Source organism: Periplaneta americana, chromosome 8 (assembly GCF_040183065.1).
Source record: "Periplaneta americana isolate PAMFEO1 chromosome 8, P.americana_PAMFEO1_priV1, whole genome shotgun sequence".
Classification (NCBI taxonomy): domain Eukaryota; kingdom Metazoa; phylum Arthropoda; class Insecta; order Blattodea; family Blattidae; genus Periplaneta; species Periplaneta americana.
In genome coordinates, this window is record NC_091124.1 from 19,412,155 (window position 1) to 19,437,996 (window position 25,842).

The 25,842-nt window shown below is 35.3% G+C and overlaps 1 protein-coding gene across 4 annotated transcripts in view; it reads right to left on the reverse strand.

The window, feature by feature from the left end:
- The window catches only part of pyd (zonula occludens-like protein polychaetoid), a 793,103-nt gene that overhangs the window by 711,233 nt on the left and 56,028 nt on the right, over nt 1-25,842 (reverse strand). For all 4 annotated transcript variants that reach the window (XM_069832498.1, XM_069832496.1, XM_069832497.1 and 1 more), the window contains one exon: nt 1,716-1,851. In XM_069832498.1, coding sequence (XP_069688599.1) covers nt 1,716-1,851 — 136 coding nt within the window. The remainder of the gene's footprint in view (nt 1-1,715; nt 1,852-25,842) is intronic.

Sequence of the window (25,842 nt, forward strand, 5' to 3'; positions counted from 1 at the left end):
GAGTATAAGTCTAGGCCTCGGTTGCTCGGTCGCGTTGTCACATTTCTTCACTTACATCCACGATATATGCAAAAAAAAAAAAAAAAAACCACACATGGACGCCCGTAGTGGAGTGAAGGGCACACTTCATTCCACTGCAAAGATCGCGTTCTTTCAGAATCCTAATGATCATGTGCATCAACGTCGCTTAGTGTAACCACCGGTTAAAATATTGTCACCTAACCCCTGGTTTAGCATTTTTACTAGTGCTGTCGATCGCTCAAAATATTTAATCGATGAACGATTTGAATTTAATCGACTAATCGATACATTAACAGAGTTTTGATCGATTAAAAAAGTTTTAATATAGTGCAAAACACAATTATTGTTAAATTTAATTTGTGTTTGGTGATTAGCAGTATAAAATGTAGTATATATGTATATACTGTATCAAAACTTTCTCTTTCACTGCTACATGAAAGTTTAAAAATATATACGTAGAAATAGAAATAGGCAATTTTAGGCTCTTAAGGAGTTAGGTACAGCTTACAGCAGTAAATGTTTTGGAAATATTCAACATTTTTCTCTACATTACTGTATCATGTACATGGTATGTGTAAAACACTGTCCTTCTGCTATCTGAAAAAATATATATTATTATGATTAAAAAAATTATTATTATTATTTTTTTTTTCGCTGTGCACTGATGAAGCGTTTTCCTCATAACTCATGAACTTGTTAACTTTTTCATGTTCTCGCTCTTTTATTTTATTGCTGTAATTCAAGTTTAAAATATCATGCTCTTTCGACTACATTCCTTAATAATAATATTTTTTTTTTTGTGTTACAAGGAAATACTGATATTTGACCATTTTTAAAATGAATTTATTTTTAGCAGACAATATAACAAAGGTAGAGAAGTGATCTTGCATCATATTGTAAACATGACATGCATAAATACACACAAAAAATTTCATCTTAGAATGTTGGAAATGCTTCATCACTGCACAGTGAACTGAATGTAAAAAAAAGTAAATAATTTATTTTAAATCGTAAAAATATTTTTTTCATATAGCATAAGGACAGTGTTTTACAGATACTAATTTTCATTATTGTACAAGATACAGTAATGGAGGAAAGAAATGTTGAACATTTCCAAACTTTTACTGCTGTAAGCTGTACCTAACCCCTTAAGTCTTAAAAATAGATCTCAATGAGCAAATAGGCATTTTTAGGTACCATAAAACTGCTTTCAAACGTTCATTTTTATATAAAATCTGCAGATATTTAACTAGCTTTAGTTTATCCCTACAGAACAAAAATAGGCACTTAACCTAAAATTCGAGGTCTAATCATCACAGACTTTACCCCGGTTAAATGAGGTGTTAGCTAATCATGATTAAGTTATAAGGCAGTTTCATCATGCAGTTACAAAATTCGAGGTCTAATAATCACAGACTTTACCCCGGTTAAATGAGGTATTAGCTAATCATGATTAAGTTATAAGGCAGTTTCATCATGCAGTTACAAAATTCGAGGTCTAATCATCACAGACTTTACCCCGGTTAAATGAGGTGTTAGCTAATCATGATTAAGTTATAAGGCAGTTTCATCATGCAGTTACAAAATTCGAGGTCTAATCGTCACAGACTTACACCGGTTAAATGAGGTGTTAGCTAATCATGATGAAGTTATAAGGCAGTTTCATCATGCAGTTACAAAAGGCAGTATCCTACCTGTTCCTCCACGGGTTCCTCGAGCATTTCGGTATTCGCGGGATGGTAGAACAGTTGGCCGGACACGAGGGATGACCGCCGGGAGGAAGGGGTCAGAGTTCCAGCGGCGCTCCCCCCGGCCACCATGTCCGAATCTCTGCAACCCACACAACACTGAGTTTTAACAGACAACCAGAAACAGAGGGAGCAAGAGAAGTAAGAAAGAAGTGAAATATAAATTAATTAATACAAGATGTTACAGAACAACGCCGCAATATTTTCAATGAGTGCAGAGAGGTCCCAGACAAGCAACTTGAGATACCGAATCCATGGATAAATATATAATAGGATGCGAAACTGCGGTCAGCACCATCTGGCAGTGGGGGACTGAAATAAGATGATCAGCGCCCAACGTCGTAGTTGGGTGAACATTAGAACTAAGTGTTGGGTACATTAACCCAGAGTTCTGTATTTATCCGTTCGAGATATTGCTCGAGGACTCGACGAGAGCCAAGATGGTAGACAGAAACTTGCTAATAAGTGAACATAAAGTGATATTACGTGTGTGTATAAGCAGTGCATGTTAAACAGTGATGTTTATGGACGTTGTAAAAATAGTGTTGTTGAATGTATTGTAAAGTAATAGTAATATAATAAATTGAACTATCTAAGTAGTTCTTGCAGACTTTTCAATTGCGCTGTACAATAAATACCCAAAGAATACAATCCCAATATCTAACCTTTTGCTTTATTTTTTTGTCTGGTCTGGTTATATTTTAATTGGGTAGTGTAAAATAGATCGTATCTTTTATCTTTCTGTTGGCTCCGGTAAGAATTTTCAGTAGAAGCTGCTGTGAGGAATAAAAATGTAAATGTTTTATTTTAAATTGGGTTAGTTTTGAATATTTATGAGGTTGGGAGGGAATACTTTCTGCACAGTTTAACATTTTCGTCACCAGGTGCGCTGCTAAATGCATGGAGTAATTAGTTACTCTTTTAGCTACTTGGTGCGCTGCTAGATGTAATAACGCCCCTCCTCCAAACAGGTGGCAGCAAGATCATTTTCTACAACAGCGCTTCTAGTATGTATTACGGGAAACTCGGTAAGTTTCGCATCCTATTATATATTCATCCATGCCGAATCCATTGTCTATAGCAGCAGTCATCAGAACACTGCACCTTAAAGCTAGTGTCTCTTACCCCCAGACAAGACACTGCCTTAGTGTGCATTCGTGGCTGCTGGCGGGTATGCTGTCTCCTCAGCGAATAGGGATTACAAAGAATGGACACTGAGCGAATTTTCCTGTGTTTTGTTTCTCTATGTGCCGGCGATTAGTTCCACTTTCAAGCCCTAGAGGTTAGTGTAATCGAGCACACGTTAAGATAATAATTGAGTATAGAGTTGAAGCACAGGATCCAAACATCGCCTACCTTATTGCATAATCCAAATAAATTCAAGTTAACAGCTTTTCCTTATTTCTCAGTGACAAACTAATTGAATGAGTGAGTGGAAAAAGGGAATACCTACTTTGAACCCAACTTTTCAGGAAACAAAAAAAACTTTCTACAGCTTTTCTGTTAAGTTTGATTTAAATGTTGTTAACAGTAAAAAATGTTCACTATTGTTTGTAATATATATATATATATATATATTATTATTATTATTACCAAACTTTGCTCTATGCCTTGTTAATATTTGTATACAATTGTTTTAAATTTTAAAACTTATTTCCTTTTTCCACTCAATAATCATACAAATACTTTATTAACTTCCTAGCCTCTCCTCCAGTTTTTTCCTTCTTTAAAAATGTATATAGATGATTAAACAGGTTAATAACGACTTTCACATTACAGTTTTATCGAAAAAAATATACAGGGTGAATCAAAAATCTGGAACCATATATATCTTCCATATGCTTGATTTTCGATTGTTATAGGTGTTACCAGTATTTGTAAAACCAAATGCTCTACCAGTGACACATTCGAATCTAGCTCTCAGCTATCTCAAAAGTCGCCATTTTGAATGCAACTTTGAAATTTTAAATGGAAAGGGGGTCGTATAGGTACTGAAAATCATCTGAAATTTTCTGAGAAAACAGTGGTGCAATTCTTTTTGAGATATGTCTAATCGTTTTTAAGTTATTTAAAGATAACTGTAATAATGACACAAACTTTAGTTACTGCATCTACAGATATTTTGTAACACGGTACGGTACTAAGGAAGCTTTGGAAAAGGTGTTTTTATGCAATTATGGTAATTAACTTTTCCTGCTTTACTGTTCGGTTAATCTGTGGCAGTTTCAATGCATTGTTGTTAGAAAGATTATGAATACAGAATACTGTATGTACATATATCCAAAGCTTGTGAAGATAAAACATCTCCTGTACACGAATAAAGGAAAGTGACAAGTTCTGCATGTAGTCGAATAATAACCCAACAACATTTCCCCTTTGTTTACATGTATCAGTTACTTCCTGCAGCTTATTATTAGTTTATTATAAACATTTTTCCAATATTAGCTGTAATAGAACAGTATTGAGTGGAAAAGGGGAACTACTACAGAAGTTATTTCCTTCTTCCACTCCACACAGAACAGACATGAGATTTTACGTGGGTAAGAATGTTAGTAATATTCCCTTTTTCAGCTCATCCAATGGGTCTATCATTGAGGAACAAAATGGCTATCTCAGTTCAATTTAACAAAAAAATGTAGTTATTCCCTTTTTCCACTCATTGGTTCAATTGTAATAATAATTTTTCTATTTTATATATAATAAGTTATATTACGAAATTATGCATCAAATTCGTTTAATGTTAGTATACAATATAATATAGATATATGGTTTTACTTCTCATAGGAGTTTTGTTTTTCCATTTTCAGCGCTATCAAATCATTACAGATTTTAATTGTTGTTGGGATCAACGTCTCAACTCTCATTATAAAGGAACTCTAGAGTCTAGGCATTACAGATAATGACGGATTTATTATTTCATCGTTCCAATTTATTTTATTTGAGTACATAATGTATCTAGATGTATTAATTGTGTTATATTTCCGCTGTGTCGACTGCTAGCTGGTGTGATGTCAGTGCCAACTCCTGGGAGAAAGCAGAATCTCACGCTCAAACTGGTTTGAAGGTCATTGAAATCAGTCCTGCTACATCAAAGGTGCCGACGCGAAGTGTCCATACTGTATATTATCTATACGCTGGTCTCTCTATCCCTTGTGCACGACGGAGCACATTTCCTTACCCTCCATGCATTCTACCTATTTCAGCGAGTGCTGACGACCACTGGCCTACAGATTCAAATATCCATGTTGTGGCATAAAACCTCCATAGGATAGGCTATGTACGCCAGTGTTTTTGGTGATGTACGTTATCAATAATACAATATAAAGGATATACTGAGATGAAATTTCATTTTTCTAAATTATTCAAACTAGAGGCATGAAAATGTGTACAGTTACGCTGAATATACAGAGTGGAAGTGAAATTGCCTGAATAATTTCGGAGCGAATAGCTCATGTTGTATGTAACAAAAACTATAATCTCATATTGGTGGAAAGTTCATAGTTTTTTTCAGAAATTTTATCTTTTCAAATGTTTAACAACCCCTTATTCGATAACTATTGGGAGTAGGATCGTGATTTTTGTCCATATAGTTATAAAATCTAATAAAGAATAATTAATCTAAATAATCTAATAACGAATATTCTTATTGAATTTGGTATTCCCAAGAAACTAGTTCGATTAATTAAAATGTGTCTCAGTCAAACGTACAGCAGAGTCCGTATACGTCAGTTTCTGTCAGATGCGTTTCCAATTCACTGTGGGCTAAAGCAAGGAGATGCACTACCACCATTACTTTTTAACTTTGCTCTAGAGTATGCCATTAGGAAAGTCCAGGATAACAGGGAGGGTTTGGAATTGAACTGGTTAACATCAGCTGCTTGTCTATGCGGATGACGTGAATATGTTAGGAGAAAATCCACAAACGATTAGGGAAAACACGGGAATTTAATTGGATGCAAGTAAAGAAATACCTAGGTTTGGAAGTAAATCCCGAAAAGACAAAGTATATGATTATGTCTCGTGACCAGAATATTGTACGAAATGGAAATATAAAAATTGGAGATTTATCTTTTGAAGAGGTGGAGAAGTTCAAATATCTTGAAGCAACAGTAACAAATATAAATAATACTAGGGAGGAAATTAAACACAGAATAAATATGGGAAATGCCTGTTATTATTCGGTTCAGAAGCTTCTATCATCCAGTCTGCTGTCAAAAAATCTGAAAGTTAGAATTTATAAAACAGTTATATTACCGGTTGTACTGTATGGTTGTGAAAGTTGGACTCTCACTTTGAGAGAGAAATATAGGTTAAGTGTGTTTGAGAATAAGGTGCTTAGGAAAATATTTGGGGCTAAGAGGGATGAAGTTACAGGAGAATGGATAAAGTTACACAACACAGAACTGCACGCATTGTATTCTTCACCTGACATAATTAGGAACATTAAATCCAAACGTTTGAGATGGGCAGGACATGTAGCACGTATGTCCGAATCCGGAAATGCATATAGAGTGTTAGTTGGGAGGCCGGAGGGAAAAAGACCTTTAGGGAGACCGAGACGTAGATGGGAAGATAATATTAAAATGGATTTGAGGGAGGTGGGATATGATGATAGAGAATGGATTAATCTTGCTCAGGATAGGGACCAATGGCGGGCTTATGTGAGGGCGGCAATGAACCTCCAGGTTCCTTAAAAGCCAGTAAGTTAAGTAAGTAATAAAGAATAATATATCCCTCTGGCGTATTTCAATAGCGTGGACGATTTTCGTGTAAATTTAATTTTAAAAACCTCTAATTTGAAGCCACTTCGTGGCAGAGATCAGCTCACCAATCGAGTTCGTTGACCTCTTACATCTGTATCACGAGTAGAGGTGTTAGCGGCGATGGTGCTGGACTGCTGAAACTACAAACTTAATTATCTATACATCTTGATTACCCAACTTTTAACACTATATTACTTCGGAATATGTATTGTATGTCTTTCTCGTATTAAATTGTATCTGCACATATGCAGAACACGTCACAAATACTAACCACACCTACAGAGACATCAACACAGACATGGAAATTCTACACATCCAACCAAAAAGCAAGAAACTAAACACACTAGAACAATACGAAATATACAGACACACAAATACACATCCAAATGAAATTCTCAACACGCAACTCAATTTCAGAACACACACACACTTTGACTCCACATTACAATACACACACACACACACCCACAGGAAACAAAACAAAAGGCGCCAAGACCAGCAACAACCAGTTCTGAAGAAGGCCCATAACAGGCCGAAACATGTTAATCAGGTACGATAGATACACGAGAAAGATATATAATACATATTCCGAAATTAATTATCTAATTAACCGTGCATTTAATCACAAAACGAAATATAGGTTTTCTATTAATTTAAGTATACCCTATCCTCCCTATCAATCTGCAAAGTTATTTCACTTCCACCCTGTATAGGATGAAAATAATATACAGTAACTGCGCAAATTTTAAGTGTGAATTTCTTAGACAAAAAATTATAATATCATGTTAGTCCCAAATGAATACTTTTCTCAGAAAAAATAAACTTCCACTAAATTTTAACACCGTTTTATTTGACGAGTAGGCTACTATTCACATGATTCTCGTTTTTAATGTTATTTTTAGAGAAACTGATAAGGAATGTTTCATCCCTTTGCACTTTTTAAATAAAATGAAAGGTTTTCTTACAAGTGAGCTTGCCCTAATCTTCAATAGACATCCCGTAACGAATTGGAAAACAGAGACAGTACAATGCTCGTTTCATTTAATTTGCAGTGCGAAAACAAACGCATGCCACTAAAACGAATGACAATCTACTTACGCCTGAATAACTTTGTTCATATTGATTTTCAATTGCTATGTAACAATTGTTCATTGTCTACCGAAGCTATGGACATTCAAACCTGTCTAATATATCACATAGGTGATACACGCTTAACAATGGGGATATCTTCTGATCATCCATTGACGTTAAGTAACCTCCAATGACCTGGATTATCTGACTATAGACTGGAAAGACAAGGGTTTGATTTCAGGAGGAAACTTGCGCATTTCCTGCTCAATACCACGTCTGCGTATAACAATAAATTACTAATGCGAACTAGAATGGACTCTACAGTCTACAAAAAGTACTACAAAATAACCAATTTTCATAGCAGACGGATGTCGGCCTGAGTGGCGCAGTCAGTAGAGTGCTGATCTTCTGTGTCCGAGGTTGCGGGTTCGAGCCCGACTCAGGTCGATGGCATTTAAGTGTGCTTAAAATGCGACAGACTTATGTCAGTATACGTGTATTTCCTGACATGTAAAATAACTCCTGCAGGGCACATTTTCGGCACACCGGCGACGCCGATATAACCTCGGCACCGTCGTTAAATAAAACATAATTTACAATTTACAATATTTCTCCTGTGATCTTGATGAACAAGTACTCACACCTAGGAAGATATTAATTCTAGGACCCATAATTTATTTTTAAATCAAAATCAAATTGAACATCTCCCGTGATGTTAATGAACAAGTATTTATTTTAGGGCCCATGTTTGTTACACGTTTCTCTTATTTTGATTAATACTTTTTTAGTACGTCATTTTACGACGCTGTACCAACATCTCAGGTTATTTAGCATCGGAATGAAATGAAGGTGATAATTCCGGTGAAATGAGTCCGGGGTCCAGCAGCGATAAATACCCAGCATTTGTTCATACTGGGTTGAGGGAAAACCCCTGAAAAACCTCAACCTGGTAGTTTACCCCTACTGGGAATCGAAACTGGGCCACCTGGTTTCGCGGCCAGACGCGCTAGTCGTTACTCCACAGGTGTGGACTTGATGAATACTATAACATTTCAAAATATTGAATATTCTTTTAATAGACAATAGACATGTGCAGACATCTATACTAATAATAAATCTGTAGCCGAAATTTTTCTGGTAATTTTCGATTTTCCAAAAATAATTGGTCCTAACATATATAATTAACCACCCTGAAACCGAAAATCGCTTTTTTTTTTTTTTAATTTTTGTTTGTATGTCTGCCTGTATGTTTGTTACCTTTTCACGTGATAATGGATGAACGGATTTCGATGAAAATTGGAATATAAATTATGTTCGTTGTAACTTAGATTTTAGGCTATATGGCATTCAAAAAACATTATTTAAAAGGGGAGTTATAAGGGGACCTGAATTAAATAAATCGAAATATCTCGCTTATTATTGATTTTTGTGAAAAATGTTACATAACAAACGTTTCTTTAAAAATAATTTGCGATAAGTTTTATTCCTTGAAAAAGTTTGATAGGACTGATATTTAATGAGATAAATGAGTTTCAGAATTACAATAACAACGCCATCTAAGGCGGTGTAATGAAATAAAAAACAAATGACTTCGTCTATAAGGGGCCTTGGACAGCAACAATCGAAAGCTATGAAACATACGGTAGCCTACAGAGAATGTTTCTGTGTTTGTATGAAGTAATATCGGAAGCTAAATTAACCGTTTTGTATAATTAATTATTATTTCACCATTTGAAAGTGTTGTTTCTCTAGATGGACATAATGCTATAATGTTATTACAGTAACTTCTGATATAATATAATGTAATGTAATATAATATAATATAATATAATATAATATAATATAATATAATATAATATAATATAATATAATATAATTTAAGTTATTTGAGGGGTTCAGAACCATAGTGGGCCAAACGCCATTTACTGAATACGTAGAAAACAAGGGTTAAAATTAAGTTATTACCATAATTCAATGGAAACCTATAACAAATAAAATAAAGTATACACATTAAATCTAAATGATGTCAATCTTCATTAAACTATGGTTGCATGTAATAAAAATTAGAAACATGTTAAAGGAATTGTCATTGCACCAAATGAGTGTCTCTGGACCAAAATGATCGCATTTTAATTATTTGGATGCAATTTAAATTAAGTAACATATTAAACGATTTATCCTTCTATCAAACACGAATGTTCCCTGGATCAAATGTCCTATTTTAATTATGTAATTACTTTATATTTATTTCTAACGGGTGCAGCGGAGCGCACGGGTACGGCTAGTTATTTAATAAAACTGTCCTTATATATAAAACAAGAGAAAAGTAATCAATATAGCAGAAAATAAATAGCTGCTTCAAACAATATTTTATTCGGGCGCACTAGCGTGGAAATCCGACGCTCTAGTCTAGCTTTCAGCGCTGGTAACCTGGGTTCGAATTCGAGCAGATTCAAGTGGAATTTGTGGTGGAAAAAGACGGTGCTTGGTAATAATAATAATAATAATAATAATAATAATAATAACAACAACAATAGTAATAATATAATATATGTAATGTAATATTATATAATACAGTATAATTTAAGTTATTTGAAGGGTTCAGAACCATATTATTATTGTTATTATTATTATTATTATTATTATTATTATTATTATTATTATTATTATTATAACCTGACAGAGTTAAGGCCATACGGCCTTCTCTAACACTCAACCAGGAGTAAAACTGCGTTACAAAAGACACTACAAATTTGCAAAGTACACTACAATTTTACACACAAAACTGAATAAGATAATAATAATAATAATAAAATGTAAACAACAAGTAAGTAGAAATCAGACATAACATAAAACATACAGAAAGAAAGAAAAAAGCATAATAAAATGTGAACAGCAGGTAAAAATAAATGAGACATACAAAGTATAAAAAAATAAGACAATTATTGATAATAATAATAATAATAATAATAATAATAATAATAATAATAATAATAATGATAAAAAATAAGAATAGTAATAATAATAATGATGACAATAATAATAATGATAATAATAATAATAATAATAATAATAATAATAATAATAATAATAATAATAAAATAGTGCAGTACAAAGCATACAATGAATACAATATTTTTAAGTGCACACAGTAAGGAAAATTATGATTATATATAGCTCAACTTATCACATTATAGATATACCATTATCGGAAAATATGAAAACAAAAATATAAAATAAGTTAAATATCACTAGAACATAAAAAATGTGAATACGTGGAAACATGCTGGTAGTAGGTCTTTGTAGGATACTCCCGTTTCCGCTATCGGTATTCCACCATTGATTATCATCATGCGATGATATGTAGTTCGCCTCCTATGATGCACCGAGGGCAACGCCTAAGACGGCAAAAAGAACAACAACTTCGTCGCGCCGTTCATAAATGGAAACGCTTGAGTAAATGACGCAAAGTCAAGCACGCTACCCGCCATTGAGGAAAAAAAAGTATTTCATTTGGTTCTGCAATTATGCCAAGTCATTAAAATTTCAATGCACAGGGAGAACCCTGAATACAGTCCACGTCGTATGGAATACGCATTGCTTTCGTGGTACTCAGGTTGAAGTAAACTGGGGACATCCCTCTCGACGTGGAGAATTGAAACTAATGTAACTGTGATGACAGGATACGATAAACCCTGGTCACTACTGCACCAATTTACCAATCATAATGTCAACTTTCTGGAGCGACGAGGCATCATTACGTTGTAAGGCACGTTTTGGGGTGTTTTAAATTAGATTGTCAGATTGCATTTATTTCTCTGCCATCATGAACACGCTAGACAGACGGTGATTCAAGGACGCACTGGGTAGAGGCAGGAAGGAAGCTTGCAAAAAGAAATAAAGGGAGATGAATGAAGAAAGAGCAAGGAAAAATGAGAAAAAAGAAAATAATGAAAAACAACATTAATGGAAACATATAAAAAAGAAGATTAACAGGGAAAGAATTAAAATATAAGTAGGAAGAATAAACGGAAATAAAAAGTAAGACCAAAAAAAGAAAGCAAAACGGTTACAAAACACAAAAAATAAGAGTTTTCTATAGCACGCGTCTAATTTTAGATGGAAGGCAGTTCGGAATCTGAAGAATTCATATAGGACGTCAGTTGACTTGAAAACATTAGAAAATAGATAAAAATTGAAAAGAATTGATCAGTGTAGCTAATCTAATAGTACATTATGCAACGAGCCTATAATGATAGTAATTAAGACGCGAGTATGTTTGTTTATGAAACGAGCGCAAGCGAGTTTCATAATTTTCATACGAGCGTCTTAATTACCATTATAGGCAAGTTTCATACGACTTTTTATGCTCGACCATATTTCTAACTTCAAATTATTCAGAAGTATTCATTTTATTCGTATCTGACTGGAGAGCGGAAATGACCTTGAGCATAGCTCGTAAATTGTGAGATGTGCGCAGACGCGAAAGTATTGATTTTTTTCCGAGGAACAATAATGTCATTGACCTTGATACAATCTAGAGAATAACATGAACTAATTTTGATATAACCTGGAAATTGATTTAGAATTGAAAAACGAGATGACAAATTGAATTTATTTGAATATTATTTACAATTAACGCTAATTATTATAGTAACAGAACATAACCTTCTGCGACAGTATTGGATTTCCAGCCTCCGTGACGTTTCCCTTGTCTTTCGATTGCATATCCGAGAATAATCGAAAACCTGAACTTTAATGAATAGGTGTACTTTAATGACATGCATTAAAGGACTGCTACCAGGTGTATAATTACTACATTTCGGCATGGTCGAGCATAAAAGTAATTATTTAACGTGTGAAATAAAATGGTGGAACACTTTAAAAAGTACTTCACTTAGTATATGCAAGACATACCAAAAGCTTAAACTAACCTAACCTAACCTAAGGATGCACTGGAAGGAATGGTGAACGGGAGAAGAGTTCGGGGCGAAAGAAGATATCAAACAACAGAAACATTAAGGTATATGGATCATATGCGGAGACTAAGAGGAAGGCAGCAGAAAATAAGAACAACTGGACAATGCTGAGTTTGCAGTGAAAAACCTGCCCTGGGGCAGAAAACTATGAATCAATACACAATGAAACACGAGAAGGCCCATTAGATCGCTAAATAGTATAATGGATGCATAGGAATACTATTGTTCTGACTGTACAACAAAGTTTGAATTGAAAAAAGGACCTCAGGAGCGTTCGTGCTCGCGAGCACATTTTTACTCGCATGACGAGAGCACCAAATGCCATTAAAAGACCACCATGGTGCTCGCGAGCACTAGGTTGAGAACGCCTGTCCTTCCATGTCCTTTCTTTTCTCTTATCACTTCGATTATTTCGTACTTTACTCGTCCGACATACTTAGCGCTCAAAACCTATTTAAATATCAATCTAATTCCCTATCCCTCACACTACGTTTACTATTTATTCCAGACTCGATTTTCACTACACCAACTATTCCAACAGTTTTCAACCTTTTCTTCCTACTTCTTAGTCCAGGGGTGGGCGTCGAGAGCGGATCCAGACTCTAAACGGGGACGCTTAATATTCATCCGTGACTGAATCAACGCTGCGCGGTGTTCGGCGGGGAAGAAAGGGGATGAAGAGAAATCATATGGCTCCCCGTGAGAGAGTAGAATCCGCTCTTGCTGCCCAGCTCTGTCTTAGACCTTACTGGCATGTATTTTTTTTATTTTATTGGGTTATTTTACGACGCTGTATCAACATCTAGATTATTTAGCGTCTGAATGAAATGAAGGTGATAATGCCGATGAAATGAATCCGGGGTCCAGCACCGAAAGTTACCCAGCAGCTGGCATGTATCATGGTCACTTCCTATCCTAGCTCACTTTACTTCTTTCATCACTTCATTAGTTCAATTATTACCTTTACACTATACTTCACAACCTTTTTAATAAATAATTATTATATAAATTTACAATCTACCTGAGTAAGTTATAGTATTCTCTTGAGTATAAAATAATATTTAAAAACTATTTAGGACTCGCGGAACCCGAACACTGTCCTACGATGCCACTCTTCCGCCACTAATTGCCACAGAAATAATCTCTCTCTCTCTCTTTCTCTCTCTCTCTCTCTCTCTCTCTGTTTCTCGTCTTCACACCTCAAATTTTTTTCCATCCCTAATGTTGCCGAATATAATATTGAGGTTTGCCGTGCGGATTTTATAACCTAAAATTCATTCATTTTGAATCTTGCGCACACTACTTTTAACACTTGAATATAAGTAATTGATTAACTAGCGGACTTACCCGTGTTAATTATGTAAGTCTGTGCGGCTTACAGCTGTTTCGGTGCTTCATCACACCATCCTCAGAGCCTACTAGATCTCGGAGTCACCACACACCTTCAAAATATACAGAAAACCAACCACCACCACCACACACATACACAACACATGCTGCATTCAGGACAACGGTACACAGATTACTCAACATACCTATGAACCAACAACACTACAATGAAGAAGTGAACACAATCAAATACATAGCACAAGAAAACGGTTACAATCCAAACATAATAGACATCATAAGAAAGACAAAACAAAAACTTAACAAACACAAAAACACGCAAAACACAACACAAACACAAGAACACAAGAAATACATCACACTAACATATAAAAACAAAAGCACACATAAGATCGCATCTTCATTCAGAAAGCAGAACATAGCATACAGAACAGAAAACACACTACAAAGACATCTCAACACAAACAAATAAATACGACCACACAGGTGTCTACAAACTCACATGTAATAGTTGCGACAAGTTCTACATTGGACAGACAGGCAGATCATTCCAAACACGCTACAAAGAACACATTAAAGCAATAACCAGAGGACACAATACATCTACATACGCCGATCACATAAACAATGCTAACCATACATACAATAACATAAATGCGGACATGGAAATCCTACACATACAACCCAAGAACCAAAAACTCAACACACTAGAACAATACGAAATATACAAACACACTAAAACACACCATGATCAAATTCTCAATACACAGATCAATTTCAGTACACACACACTATTTGACTCCACTTTTCAACACTTTTCAACAATCAAACACACCCACACAACAGGCAGAGAAGTTCGAGATGACGCCGAGATCTAGTAGGCTCTGAGGGTGGTGTGATGAGGCACCGAAACAGCTGAAAGCCGCACAGACTTACATAATTAACACGAGTAAGTCCGCTAGTTAATCAATTACTAAAATTCATTATTCCATTGAATTTTGGTCACTCTTATTTCAATAATCGTACAGGAACATCAATCTAATGTAATTTATTAATGACCACCATCGATTTAAGAGGGACCCAATGGATTAGAATGGATTTTATTATTGCTTTATGAACAGTCTTAACGAAAATACAAAACAGACAATAAACTGCACTACTACGATAAACTCCGAAAATAACAGAAGTAAACAACCATTTCCATGGAAACGGCGTTGACAGATGACACGTGATGAGAGAGAATACAAGCTTGGTACCTGGTGAGTAGCAGACGCTGCAGCCATCCATCCCACGGCCCCATTCATCAAGCACGCACGCGGATGTGACCAACTAGCCGACTAGCGTCTTACTAGGGGGCGCTGTAAACACGGGCTTACGGCTAGCTCAGATCTCAGAGCGGCCTTAGAAGGTCTCATTACAAAAAATGCTCCAGTACAGCGGATATGAGGGTCCACGTCTAGCCATCTTGATGCCATGTTGACAGGACACTGGCTCCGGCAACCGCGGACCAGAGTGCAAATTCTGGCGATGGCAGAGTTGTATTTGTGGTGGACAACGAAGCCTAGAAGCCTAGATTATGGGGGACCTGCCTAGGGGTTATCAGTTTTCCAAGTCTTCTTACCATCAGTACTTTCCACAGCTCACCTTTCTTTGTCATGTCCATTTAGAAAAATATGGCACCTATTTGTATTTGTTTCGACGTCGTATATGCCGTCTGCAGTTATAGGAGTCTCTTGTGATTTGTCCAAAGTTTGGTAGTAAGCTTAGTGGTTGTGAATTTTAGAAATAATCCCTATATTATTATTATTATTATTATTATTATTATTATTATTATTATTATTATTATTATTATTAGTAGTAGTAGTAGTAGAAGAAGAAGAAGAAGTAGTAGTAGTAGTAGTAGTAGTAGTAGTAGTTGTAGTTGTAGTTGTAGTAGTAGTAGTTGTAGTAGTAGTAGTAGTAGTAGTAGAAGTAGTAGTAGAAGTAGAAGTAGTAGTAGTAGTAGTAGTAGTAGTAGTAGTAGAAGTAGTAGTAGTAGTAGTAGTAGTAGTAGAAGTAGTAGTAGTAGTAGTAGAAGAAGAAGAAGTAGTAGAAGTAGTAGTAGTAGTAGTAGTAGAAGAAGAAGAAGTAGTAGAAGTAGTACTAGTAGTAGTAGTAGTAGAAGAAGAAGAAGAAGAAGTAGTAGAAGAAGTAGTAGTAGTAGTAGTAGAAGAAGTAGTAGTAGTAGTAGTAGAAGAAGTAGTAGTAGTAGTAGTAGTAGAAGAAGTAGTAGTAGTAGTAGAAGAAGTAGTAGTAGTAGTAGTAGTAGTAGAAGAAGTAGTGGTAGTAGAAGTAGTAGTAGTAGTAGTAGCAGTAGTAGCAGTAGAAGTAGTAGTAGTAGTAGTAGTAGTAGTAGTAGAAGTAGTAGTAGTACTACTTACGTACTACTTACTGGCTTTTAAGGAATCCGGAGGTTCATTGCCGCCCTCACATAAGTCCGCTATTGGTCCCTATCCTGAGCAAGATTAATCCAGTCTCTACTATCATATCCCACCTCCCTCAAATCCATTTTAATATTATCCTTCTATCTACGTCTCGGCCTCCCCAAAGGTCTTCTTCCCTTCGGCTTCCCAACTAACACCCAGGCAAAATAAACCTACTACTACTACTACTACTACTACTACTACTACTACTACTACTACTACTACTACTACTACTACTACTACTACTACTACTGTATGCATTTCTGGATTCGCCCCTACGTGCTACATGCCCTGTCCATCTCGGATTTAATGTTCCTAATTATGTCAGGTGAAAAATACAATGCGTATGGAATTGATCGTAGGATTACATATGCAAATAGAAAATATCATTCTGGCTGAATGTGAACTGGAGTAACTAAGGGATTTGCCGGGGTAAAATTATCTGGGTCTCCTAGAATATAGGGTTCTTTTAGTGATAATATTGTTAATAATATAATTAGGATTAAAAATCCTACAACGTCAGTTCTGCGTTCTCCTGTAACTTCATCCCTCTTAGCCCCAAATATTTTCGTAAGAACCTTATTCTCAAACACCCTTAATCTCTATTCCTCTCTCAAAGTAAAGAGTCCAAGTTTCACAATCATGCAGAACACCTGGTAATATAATTAATTGTTTTATAAATTGTAACTTTCAGATTTTTTGACAGCAGACTAGATGACAAAAGCATCTCTACCGAATAATAACGGGCATTTTCCAAATTTATTCTGCGTTTAATTTCCTCCCGAGTATCATTTATATTTGTTACTGTTGCTTCAAGATATTTGAATGTTTGCACCTCTTCGAAGGATAAATCTCCAATTTTTATATTTCCATTTCGTATAATATTCGGTCACGAGACATAATCATATACAGTGCCCTGCGGCCGGGCGATGAACAGCAAGCACGCGGAGCAGCAATAACAGCCTACCGACGTGCTGCCAGCCGTGCTGCCAGCCGTGCTTAAGAGTCACTCAACAGCTGTCCATCATTTTGCAGTCAGCTGACCTAATTGCGTTCTGTTTCAACAGTCAGTTTGCTTTACTGAAGCGCTTTAAAAAAACGCCACGCACATTAGTGAACTTCAGCGTGTGAATGGAAATTTCATCTGAAGATGTCAAGAATGCATCAATGCAGATGGACACCAGATGAGCTTAAACGATATTTTCAAGTATCTGTGACAACTGTGACTGTGATAATTAAATATCTGTGACTTTTATCGGTGATTTTGTCACACCGATATTTTATATCGATATGTAGCATGAATTACACCGATATTTTGTCACACCGATAAAAATTAGTAGGAAATATTGAAGAGCAGTGAAATATGAATACGATTTCTCTATACACACCACTCATCAGTGATTTATATAGGAAAATCCAATAAAGAAATTATGTACATGTACCTTAACAAATAAATACTTACCTAACTGAACAATAACATGTCAAAAGTTAATCTCATGTACCAAGAGGTTATATTATAGATATTGAACCAGTTGATCATTTTAAAATGTAGTTGGATATGGAGAAATTGAGGTTATATGATTATCCTAATCGTTTTAAAAATTGATCCTTTTTATTGTATACAATACAATGGATAAATTACTTTAAGTCGTGCATTAACATAATATTGAGTCATAGAATAAAAATTAATGAAACATAAGTATTCGGAAAAACATTGGAAAATAATTACAAAACAAAACAGTTGTTCAGACAGGATTTTACACAAGATTAAGTACTGGTAACCAATGGTGTTGTTATTTAAATCGTGTAATAACTACATCATTTACACTGGTGGCCATAACTATGGAAACTTTTTGTTTTTGTACTGAATTATTGTCCCGCGCCGTGGCGTCGCGGTCTAAGGCATCCCGACTAGGACTCGCGTTACGGAATGCGCGCTGGTTCGATTCCTCATGGGGGAAGAAATTTTCTCATGAAATTTCGGCCAGTGTATGGGACCGGTGCCCACCCAGCATCGTGATGCACTTGGGGAACTACGATAGGTAGCGAAATCCGGTTGCGAATACCAGCTATAATGACTGGGGGGGGGGATCATCGTGCTAACCACACGATACCTCCATTCTGGTTGGATGATCGTCCACCTCTGCTTCGGCATGTGGGCGTGAGGCCAGCAGCCGGCTGGTCGGTCTAGGCCCTTCGCGGGCTGTAGCGCCACGGATTATTATTATTACTGAATTATTATAACATCTGTATTGTTTCATAGATTTATACAATTGAAAATGTTATTCGTGACTGATTCGTTAATTATGAGGCATTATATTAAATCCTGAATATTTTAACAATAAATAATCATTACTATGTGGGGAATTATGTCCTTTCGTGGAGCCATTGTGATAAAATGATCAATAAAGTTTGTTGTAAAGCAATCAGCAGACATCGGATTCTAGGGCAAATGCCTATTTTGTTTCTTTAGGAGAAAAGTAAAAATAATTATTCATATTTGTGTTTCATGGAAATTGAAAGGTATTCAAAGAGTTTTATAGTGCCCTAAAATGCCCTAAAACGGTTATTAGAGCCTAATTTGTTAATATTCGCCTAAAAATGCCTAACTCACTGTAAAGTTTCGCATTTTACTCTTACTTTTTATAATTTATACATGCATTCACTGCGAAATTTAAGGCATTTAAAAAGTGGAATGTTTGCTTCACACCGGCCATGAAACCATTGATAAAGGAAACAAAATGTTTTGAATCTCACGACACTCGCAATAGATTTCACCGAATTTAACATGTTTGGAGGCATAAATGCCGACAAAGAACCAACCTTAGATTTGAAGCAGGCAACAATCACAACATGTGCTGCTACCGATTCAGAGATATAGTATACTATAAAAATGACTGTTTTCGGTCTGAAACCGATTAGCTGTACTGCCCTTCAGAGTGTCATAAAATCACAATTTTTGGAGAAAGAGTGTTTTTGAAATATTTATGAAAAGTCGTAAAACTGCGAATTAGTAGGGTAAACCGTTACAAAATATTTAAAAGAATGGCCCTCCTAGTGCTAACACTACCAGGAAATGCAACAATAAGTGGAACTTTGTATTTTTGGCCAATTGAATCTTAATAACAACGGTTCATTTGAATGCTCGTTAACAGTTGCTCTTTCCCTCACCTTATTTGTGTTGAGAAGTTTTGAGCGGTAGGACGTTTTCCTGTGAAGTTTAACGCGATAATGCCGAAAAATATAAGTGCAAAATCTACATTGATCCGGCAATGGCTAACAGAATATTCAGAATTCACTTATGATGGAAAAATAATATTCTGCAAGATTTGTAGCAAACAGGTATGTAACAATAGTTGAAATATATAAATTCTATTAATTTTAATGAGTAGGCCTATAATATTTATACATTGACTGAGCTATCCTGAGGTATAATTCTTTTTAAGACAGCTACACTTTAACCTTTTAAATTCCGATAGTTAAAGTATTTGCAGGTCATTAAAATTTTGATTGTTCGAACCCACTAACTTTGTGATAGAAATACGGCAATACAACAATTAGGATTTTATTTTAATTCATTTTACTTTACATTTTTAGATTTCGCAAGAAAAGAAGTCCCACCTAAAGCAGCATGTGCAAGGAGCGGCTCATAAGGCTAAAGCTCAGCAGAAAAATCAACTGCAACAAACTTTACTAACACAGCCTACTTCATCCAATCTCAGCAGCAATTTCTATGCTGATTTAACCAGAGCGTTTGTTGCTGCTAACATTCCCTGGGATGCAATTGAAAATCCGGTTTTAAGACAGTTTTTACAAAAATACTGCAAACAAAATATCCCATCTGAGTCGACCCTAAGAAAAAATTACTTAGACAGAATATACAATGAAACTTTAGCTTCCATTCGGGAGGATATAGGTGATTCTTACATATGGGTCTCTGTGGATGAAACCTCAGATCCTATGAATAGGTATATAGCAAATATGATAGTAGGAAAACTTAGTCCTGATGGACCTTCGATTCCACACCTCGTATGTGTTAAGGAACTTTCGAAAGTGAATAGCCAAGCCATTGCTTATTTTGTAAATAAAGGCCTACAGTCTTTATACTCAGGTAATATAGACGATTCTAAAGTTCTGTTGTTTAGTACTGATGCTGCCTCATACATGGTTGATGCAGCTCCACTTCTTAAAACATTTTATCCTAACCTCACGCATGTAACCTGTCTAGCACATGGCCTTCACAGGGTTTCTGAAACAATCCGGAATGAATTTCCTCTTGTCAATTCCTTTATTTCTAACACAAAAAAATGTTTTTGTAAAGCTCCATCCAGGATTTCAATATTCAGAGAGAACTTTCCAGATATCCCACTCCCACCTCAGCCTGTTGTTACACGATGGGGAACCTGGATTCAGTCAGTGGTGTATTATTCTAAGTATTTTAAAGAAGTGGTCACAGTTATTGATAAATTACCTGAAACTGATAGTGCAGCGTGTGTGAAAGCAGTGAAAGATTGTCTGAATGACTCACGAGTGAAAAACGATATTGCCTACATAACATCAAATTTTTCTTTCATACCTGCAAGCATTGAACAATTAGAACATGAAAAACAATCTCTTTGTAGCCAAATAGCAATAGTAAAGGAAGCTCAAGTGAACATACATTCTGCTTTGGGCGAAACTGGGAAAAAAGTTAAAAATAAGTGGGACAACGTATTAAATAAGAATGTAGGATTTTCATTGTTGGAAAAAGTATCAAGAGTGATATCGGGGGAAAGTGTAAATGTTCCAGTAGTCTAAGTATTGATGTTTCTATTGTACCTAATTTAAAATTTGCGCCTCTCACATCAGTTTCGGTTGAAAGAAGTTTTTCTGCTTTCAAAATGATTCTCAGTGACAAAAGGCAAAGGTTAACTGTGGAGAATTTAGAAAAAATTCTGGTGGTGTACTGTGCAGATAATTATAATAAAGTCTGAGCATGGAACTGAATTTCAATAACTTAAAATGAGTAATCTTGATACCAATAATCATTATTTCATTAGTTTCAATATATTAAATTTGTGCAGCTCTGTTTATAAATATAATATAGTATTCTTTTTTAATGTTTAAACATACTTTTTTGTGCGTATTTTAGTGTATAACTAAAAATTTCAGTGAAAGAAGTAAGTATGATACCTTGATGTGCCTAAAATGCCTATTTTCATTAAAATAGAGCCTAATTTTACAAATTTTGAGCTTATTTTAGGCGCCTAAAACTGCAATTTTTAGTGCCTAAAAATCCGATGTCTAGCAATCAGGTGTTAACGAACGAATACTTAAGTCAAACTAATGATAGAAACACACTAATAATGTCCATATTTTATGCTAACAGTGCTCAACAATGCTTTTACTGATCAAGAATAATGTTAAAATCAACAGTGGAACAGTTTTTATTATAGTACATAATGGGAAATTATAATGAAATCTGAAAATAATATTTAGATCTTAAACGACAAGAACATAATTTCCCACATAGTTATGATTACTTATTGTTAAAATATTCAGGATTTATATAATACCTTTATTGTAATCCCATATATAATTAACGAATCAGTCACGAATAACATTTTCAATTATATAAATCTGTGAATCAATACGAATGTTATAATAATTCAGTACAAAAACAAAAAGTTTCCAGAATTATGGCCACCAGTGTATAATAAGATGGAGAAACTACCGCCACATTGCTGTTATTATATCACGCGCACGCGCAAACCTACGACGTAGAGGAGAAAATATCAGTCACGGAGTACTGAATACGGAGCGGATTTCGATAGCGATATTTTGTCACAGTTATTTCGCGTCATCAGTCACAGGTTTATCTGTGACAAAAAAATACCTGTGACAAAATATCGGTTTGTGAAATATCGGCCATCTCTAGACACCACTTTCAGCATCTTTTGTAACAAGGTTAGTACTCAAGTGATAACAATAAATGCGTTGCTGTACACTATGAAGGTGAAAATCCGTTGTTTTTGTACAGAGACAATGGCGTACAGTGAAAGGAAGGAATGCCATAATTCGTCCAGAGACAATAAAGAATTGTCGTAGCAAGCTAATGACCACAGGTTCGGTTAAGGATGCAGGAAGAACTGGCCGTCATCCACGTCTCGGCATCGGCCAGGGTAGTGCAGTCGGTATAGCGCTGGCTTTATCAATTGCTACGGTTATCTAGCGTCTGAAGGAGATGAAGGTGATAATGCCAGTGAAATGAATCCAGAATCCAGCGTCGAAAGTTATCCAGCATTTGATTTTAATGGGCTGAGGGAAAAGCCCGGAAAAACCTCAACCAGGCAACTTGTCCCTTGAGTTCTTTCTCAAGTTCTTTATTTCACTATTTATTTTATTTCTTCATTTTTCCCCACTTTCTCCATTTATTTCTTTCTCTAATTCTTCTTATTTTGGTGTTTCCTCTCTTTCACCATTTCTTCATTTTTCTCTTTTATTTTTCATGTCTTCTTTCTTACTTCATTTTTTGATTTCTCGCTTTCTTACTTCATTTTTTTTTTCATTTTTCTTTCTTACTCCATTTCTTGATTTTTCTATTTATTTATTTATTTATTTATTTATTTATTTATTTATTTATTTATTTATTTATTTTTTGGACTTTCTTTTCTTTCTAGATTTTTTGACTGACAATTTTTTTTCTTTTAATTCTTCCTTTCTTTATCAATTTCTTCATTTCTATGTTTTTTTTTATTTTATTCTTCATTTCTTCTTTCTCTCCTGTTTCTTGATTGCTCTATTTCTTGTCTGTTTTAGTGCTTTCTTCCTTTCCAAATTTCTTGATTGTTCTAGATCAGTGGTGGGCAAAATGAACGCAACCCACAAGACAGGATTTAAATGGCAACTACATACTGTGGGAGGGGTGGCACTCTACAATGCAGTGACGGATTTACAGACAGTTGCGCCACTACACTCCTGCCTACCATATGTAATTAGAATAGTCCATTCATGTGATATTTAATTAATCACTTTTCAAAGCAATTTCTTTGAAATTGGGATTTATATCTGTGCATGCTATGTTCAGTTGCACAAGGAGATGAGCATCACTTAAGCGGGATCTGTGGCTGGACTTTACAAATTTCATTTTAGAAAACAGCTGTTCGCACTGGTAGGTTGATGAATACATACCGTCATTTCCCATAACTATGGTCCACGATATAACCATTCAAAGATCATTGCAGAAATAACATAGACCGTTCGTAGATAGCTGCAGTGACTTGAATTCAAACTACAGTACAGCAAAAATATAGATAAACGACGTACTACGTTATGGAGTACAAAATTTGAATAGTTGTATCGTGGACAATAGTTATGTTCCAGGACCATAGTTATGGGAAATGACGGGACTCATTATTTTTGAAGCAAACTGTCTAAGCAGTGGATATGTAATACTGGACATCTTTTAAAAAAATTTAGCCCCCAGTAGACCTTCACATTCTGCTTTCAAGAAGCCATCATTCTGCAAATCCAGTATCTCTAACTGCAATTCTGGGATAACATTTTCAATTTAAACATGAAAAGGAATGGCAAAAATACCGAAATCTTTTTCCATCCTTTGAAAATCACTGAATCTGTGTTCTTTGAACTCGTATAACAGGTACATATTTAAGTTCGCGTCCTGAATATTTATTTGTAACTGATCCTAAACAAGAGAAATGAAAGAACCGCCTTTCTTGTAAGTGTGATATCCTCTCGATTCATATGATTCTGCGAAAGACATTCTGTCACTAATGAAGCTCCGAAGTACAGCAATCCACTATAATCCGCCACGTACAAGCGGCAATGCCGCAGGAATGCCCGCCATTGCTCTATATAATTTTTCCATTTTTGTTTTCTTTCTACATATCCTGATTTCTCTATTTCTTCCTTCAGTTTTTCCATGTTCCCTTTCTTCCTGTATTTCTTAATTTCTCTGTTTATGGGGTAGTTCGAAAGATAAAGTGTGTCGCACACATTAGAGGAACTACAGGCTAATAATGAGCATGAAATAAGTTCAATTGATGAGCTTAGATTTTGCTTGGACACTCCTTTTCAACATAGTCACCAGCACTTGTTTCAACGGCAGACCAAGGCATTGATGCCGGCATAGAAGAAATCTGCGTCAAGTCCCTGATGCCACGTCATGAGGCTTGCTGAACGGCCGTACAGGTGTTGAATCGCTTACCACTCAGGTGCTTCTTCGACGATCTGAAGAGATGGAAAACACTGGATTTCAGATCGGGGCTGTAGGGAGGATGGTCCAGTACCTCCCACCGAAAGCGCAGTTTCGCACCGTACATCTTAACAAATTGACAATGAATTTCTGCTGGTTAGATGCCTATCGGACGCAAAAGCCGGATCACATCACGCACTTCCACGTTTGACCGTGTGCCCCTGGCCGCAGCCATCTTACAACGGATACTGCGAGATTCTGACGCAACATATGCGCCGTCTAATGGCTGCTTGATAAAGCTGTGGTCTGCTGCTGCAGTCCTGCGGAAAATTCGAACATAAGGGGGAATATGTCACCTGAGAGAGCTCTTGTTACCTTATTTTTATGCCTAAAACATTATAATATTCTAGATTAATACCACAGAAAGTCCTTGGTTCATATCACAGTTGTACTACAGTCTTTCCCCTTATGACATATTTTAGTTACTGGTGGAAATTTTTAATTTTCATTTAAATACGATGTGTTAGATTTTTAATACTGATAAAAGTGTATGAAAGAAAACCGCTACAAACAGATTTATTTCACTTAACACGTGTGTAATCATTTGGTAATATTCTTGAAGATGTCTTTTTTTTTTTCGGTCAATCTGAAAACTTTAAATTATTTTTTTTCGGTTTTATATAATTTTATTTACTTTATTTAATATTTAATACTAGTTCACAAAGTAAATGCATACACTAAACAATATGTCCAAGTTATACACAAATAGCAATTTCATAAATACAATTCTAATAACAAATCTTCTATCAATACTAATATTATTTGGTCTAGTTTTCTTCTAAATTTTTGGTCTATCTTACACTTACTTATTGTTTTAGTGCAAGTTTCGACCAATACATCTTGTTTATTCTTATGACAATCAATCTTTCTTATCTAAATTTACCCAATCATTTCTAGTTTCTCATTAATTATTTCATTTCTTTTTTTAACTAAAACAGAGAGAAACCTATTTCTTTTTGTAAATTCAGGTTCATAAATTATAATTTAAAGAAAAAGGATTTCATGGTTTCAAAATTATAAAAAAAAAAAAAACGAATATTCACTCTCCGCAAATGTAGTTCCAAAGGATAAAACAGAAATTACGAGTAAAAATGAAAGCTATAGATCAGGCCTGCACAAGGTTTGTGCTCTCCGAGCCGGCTCACAGGCTCATGAGCGGAATGAAGATATTAGCTGCGCTCTGTATAAGGGTGGACT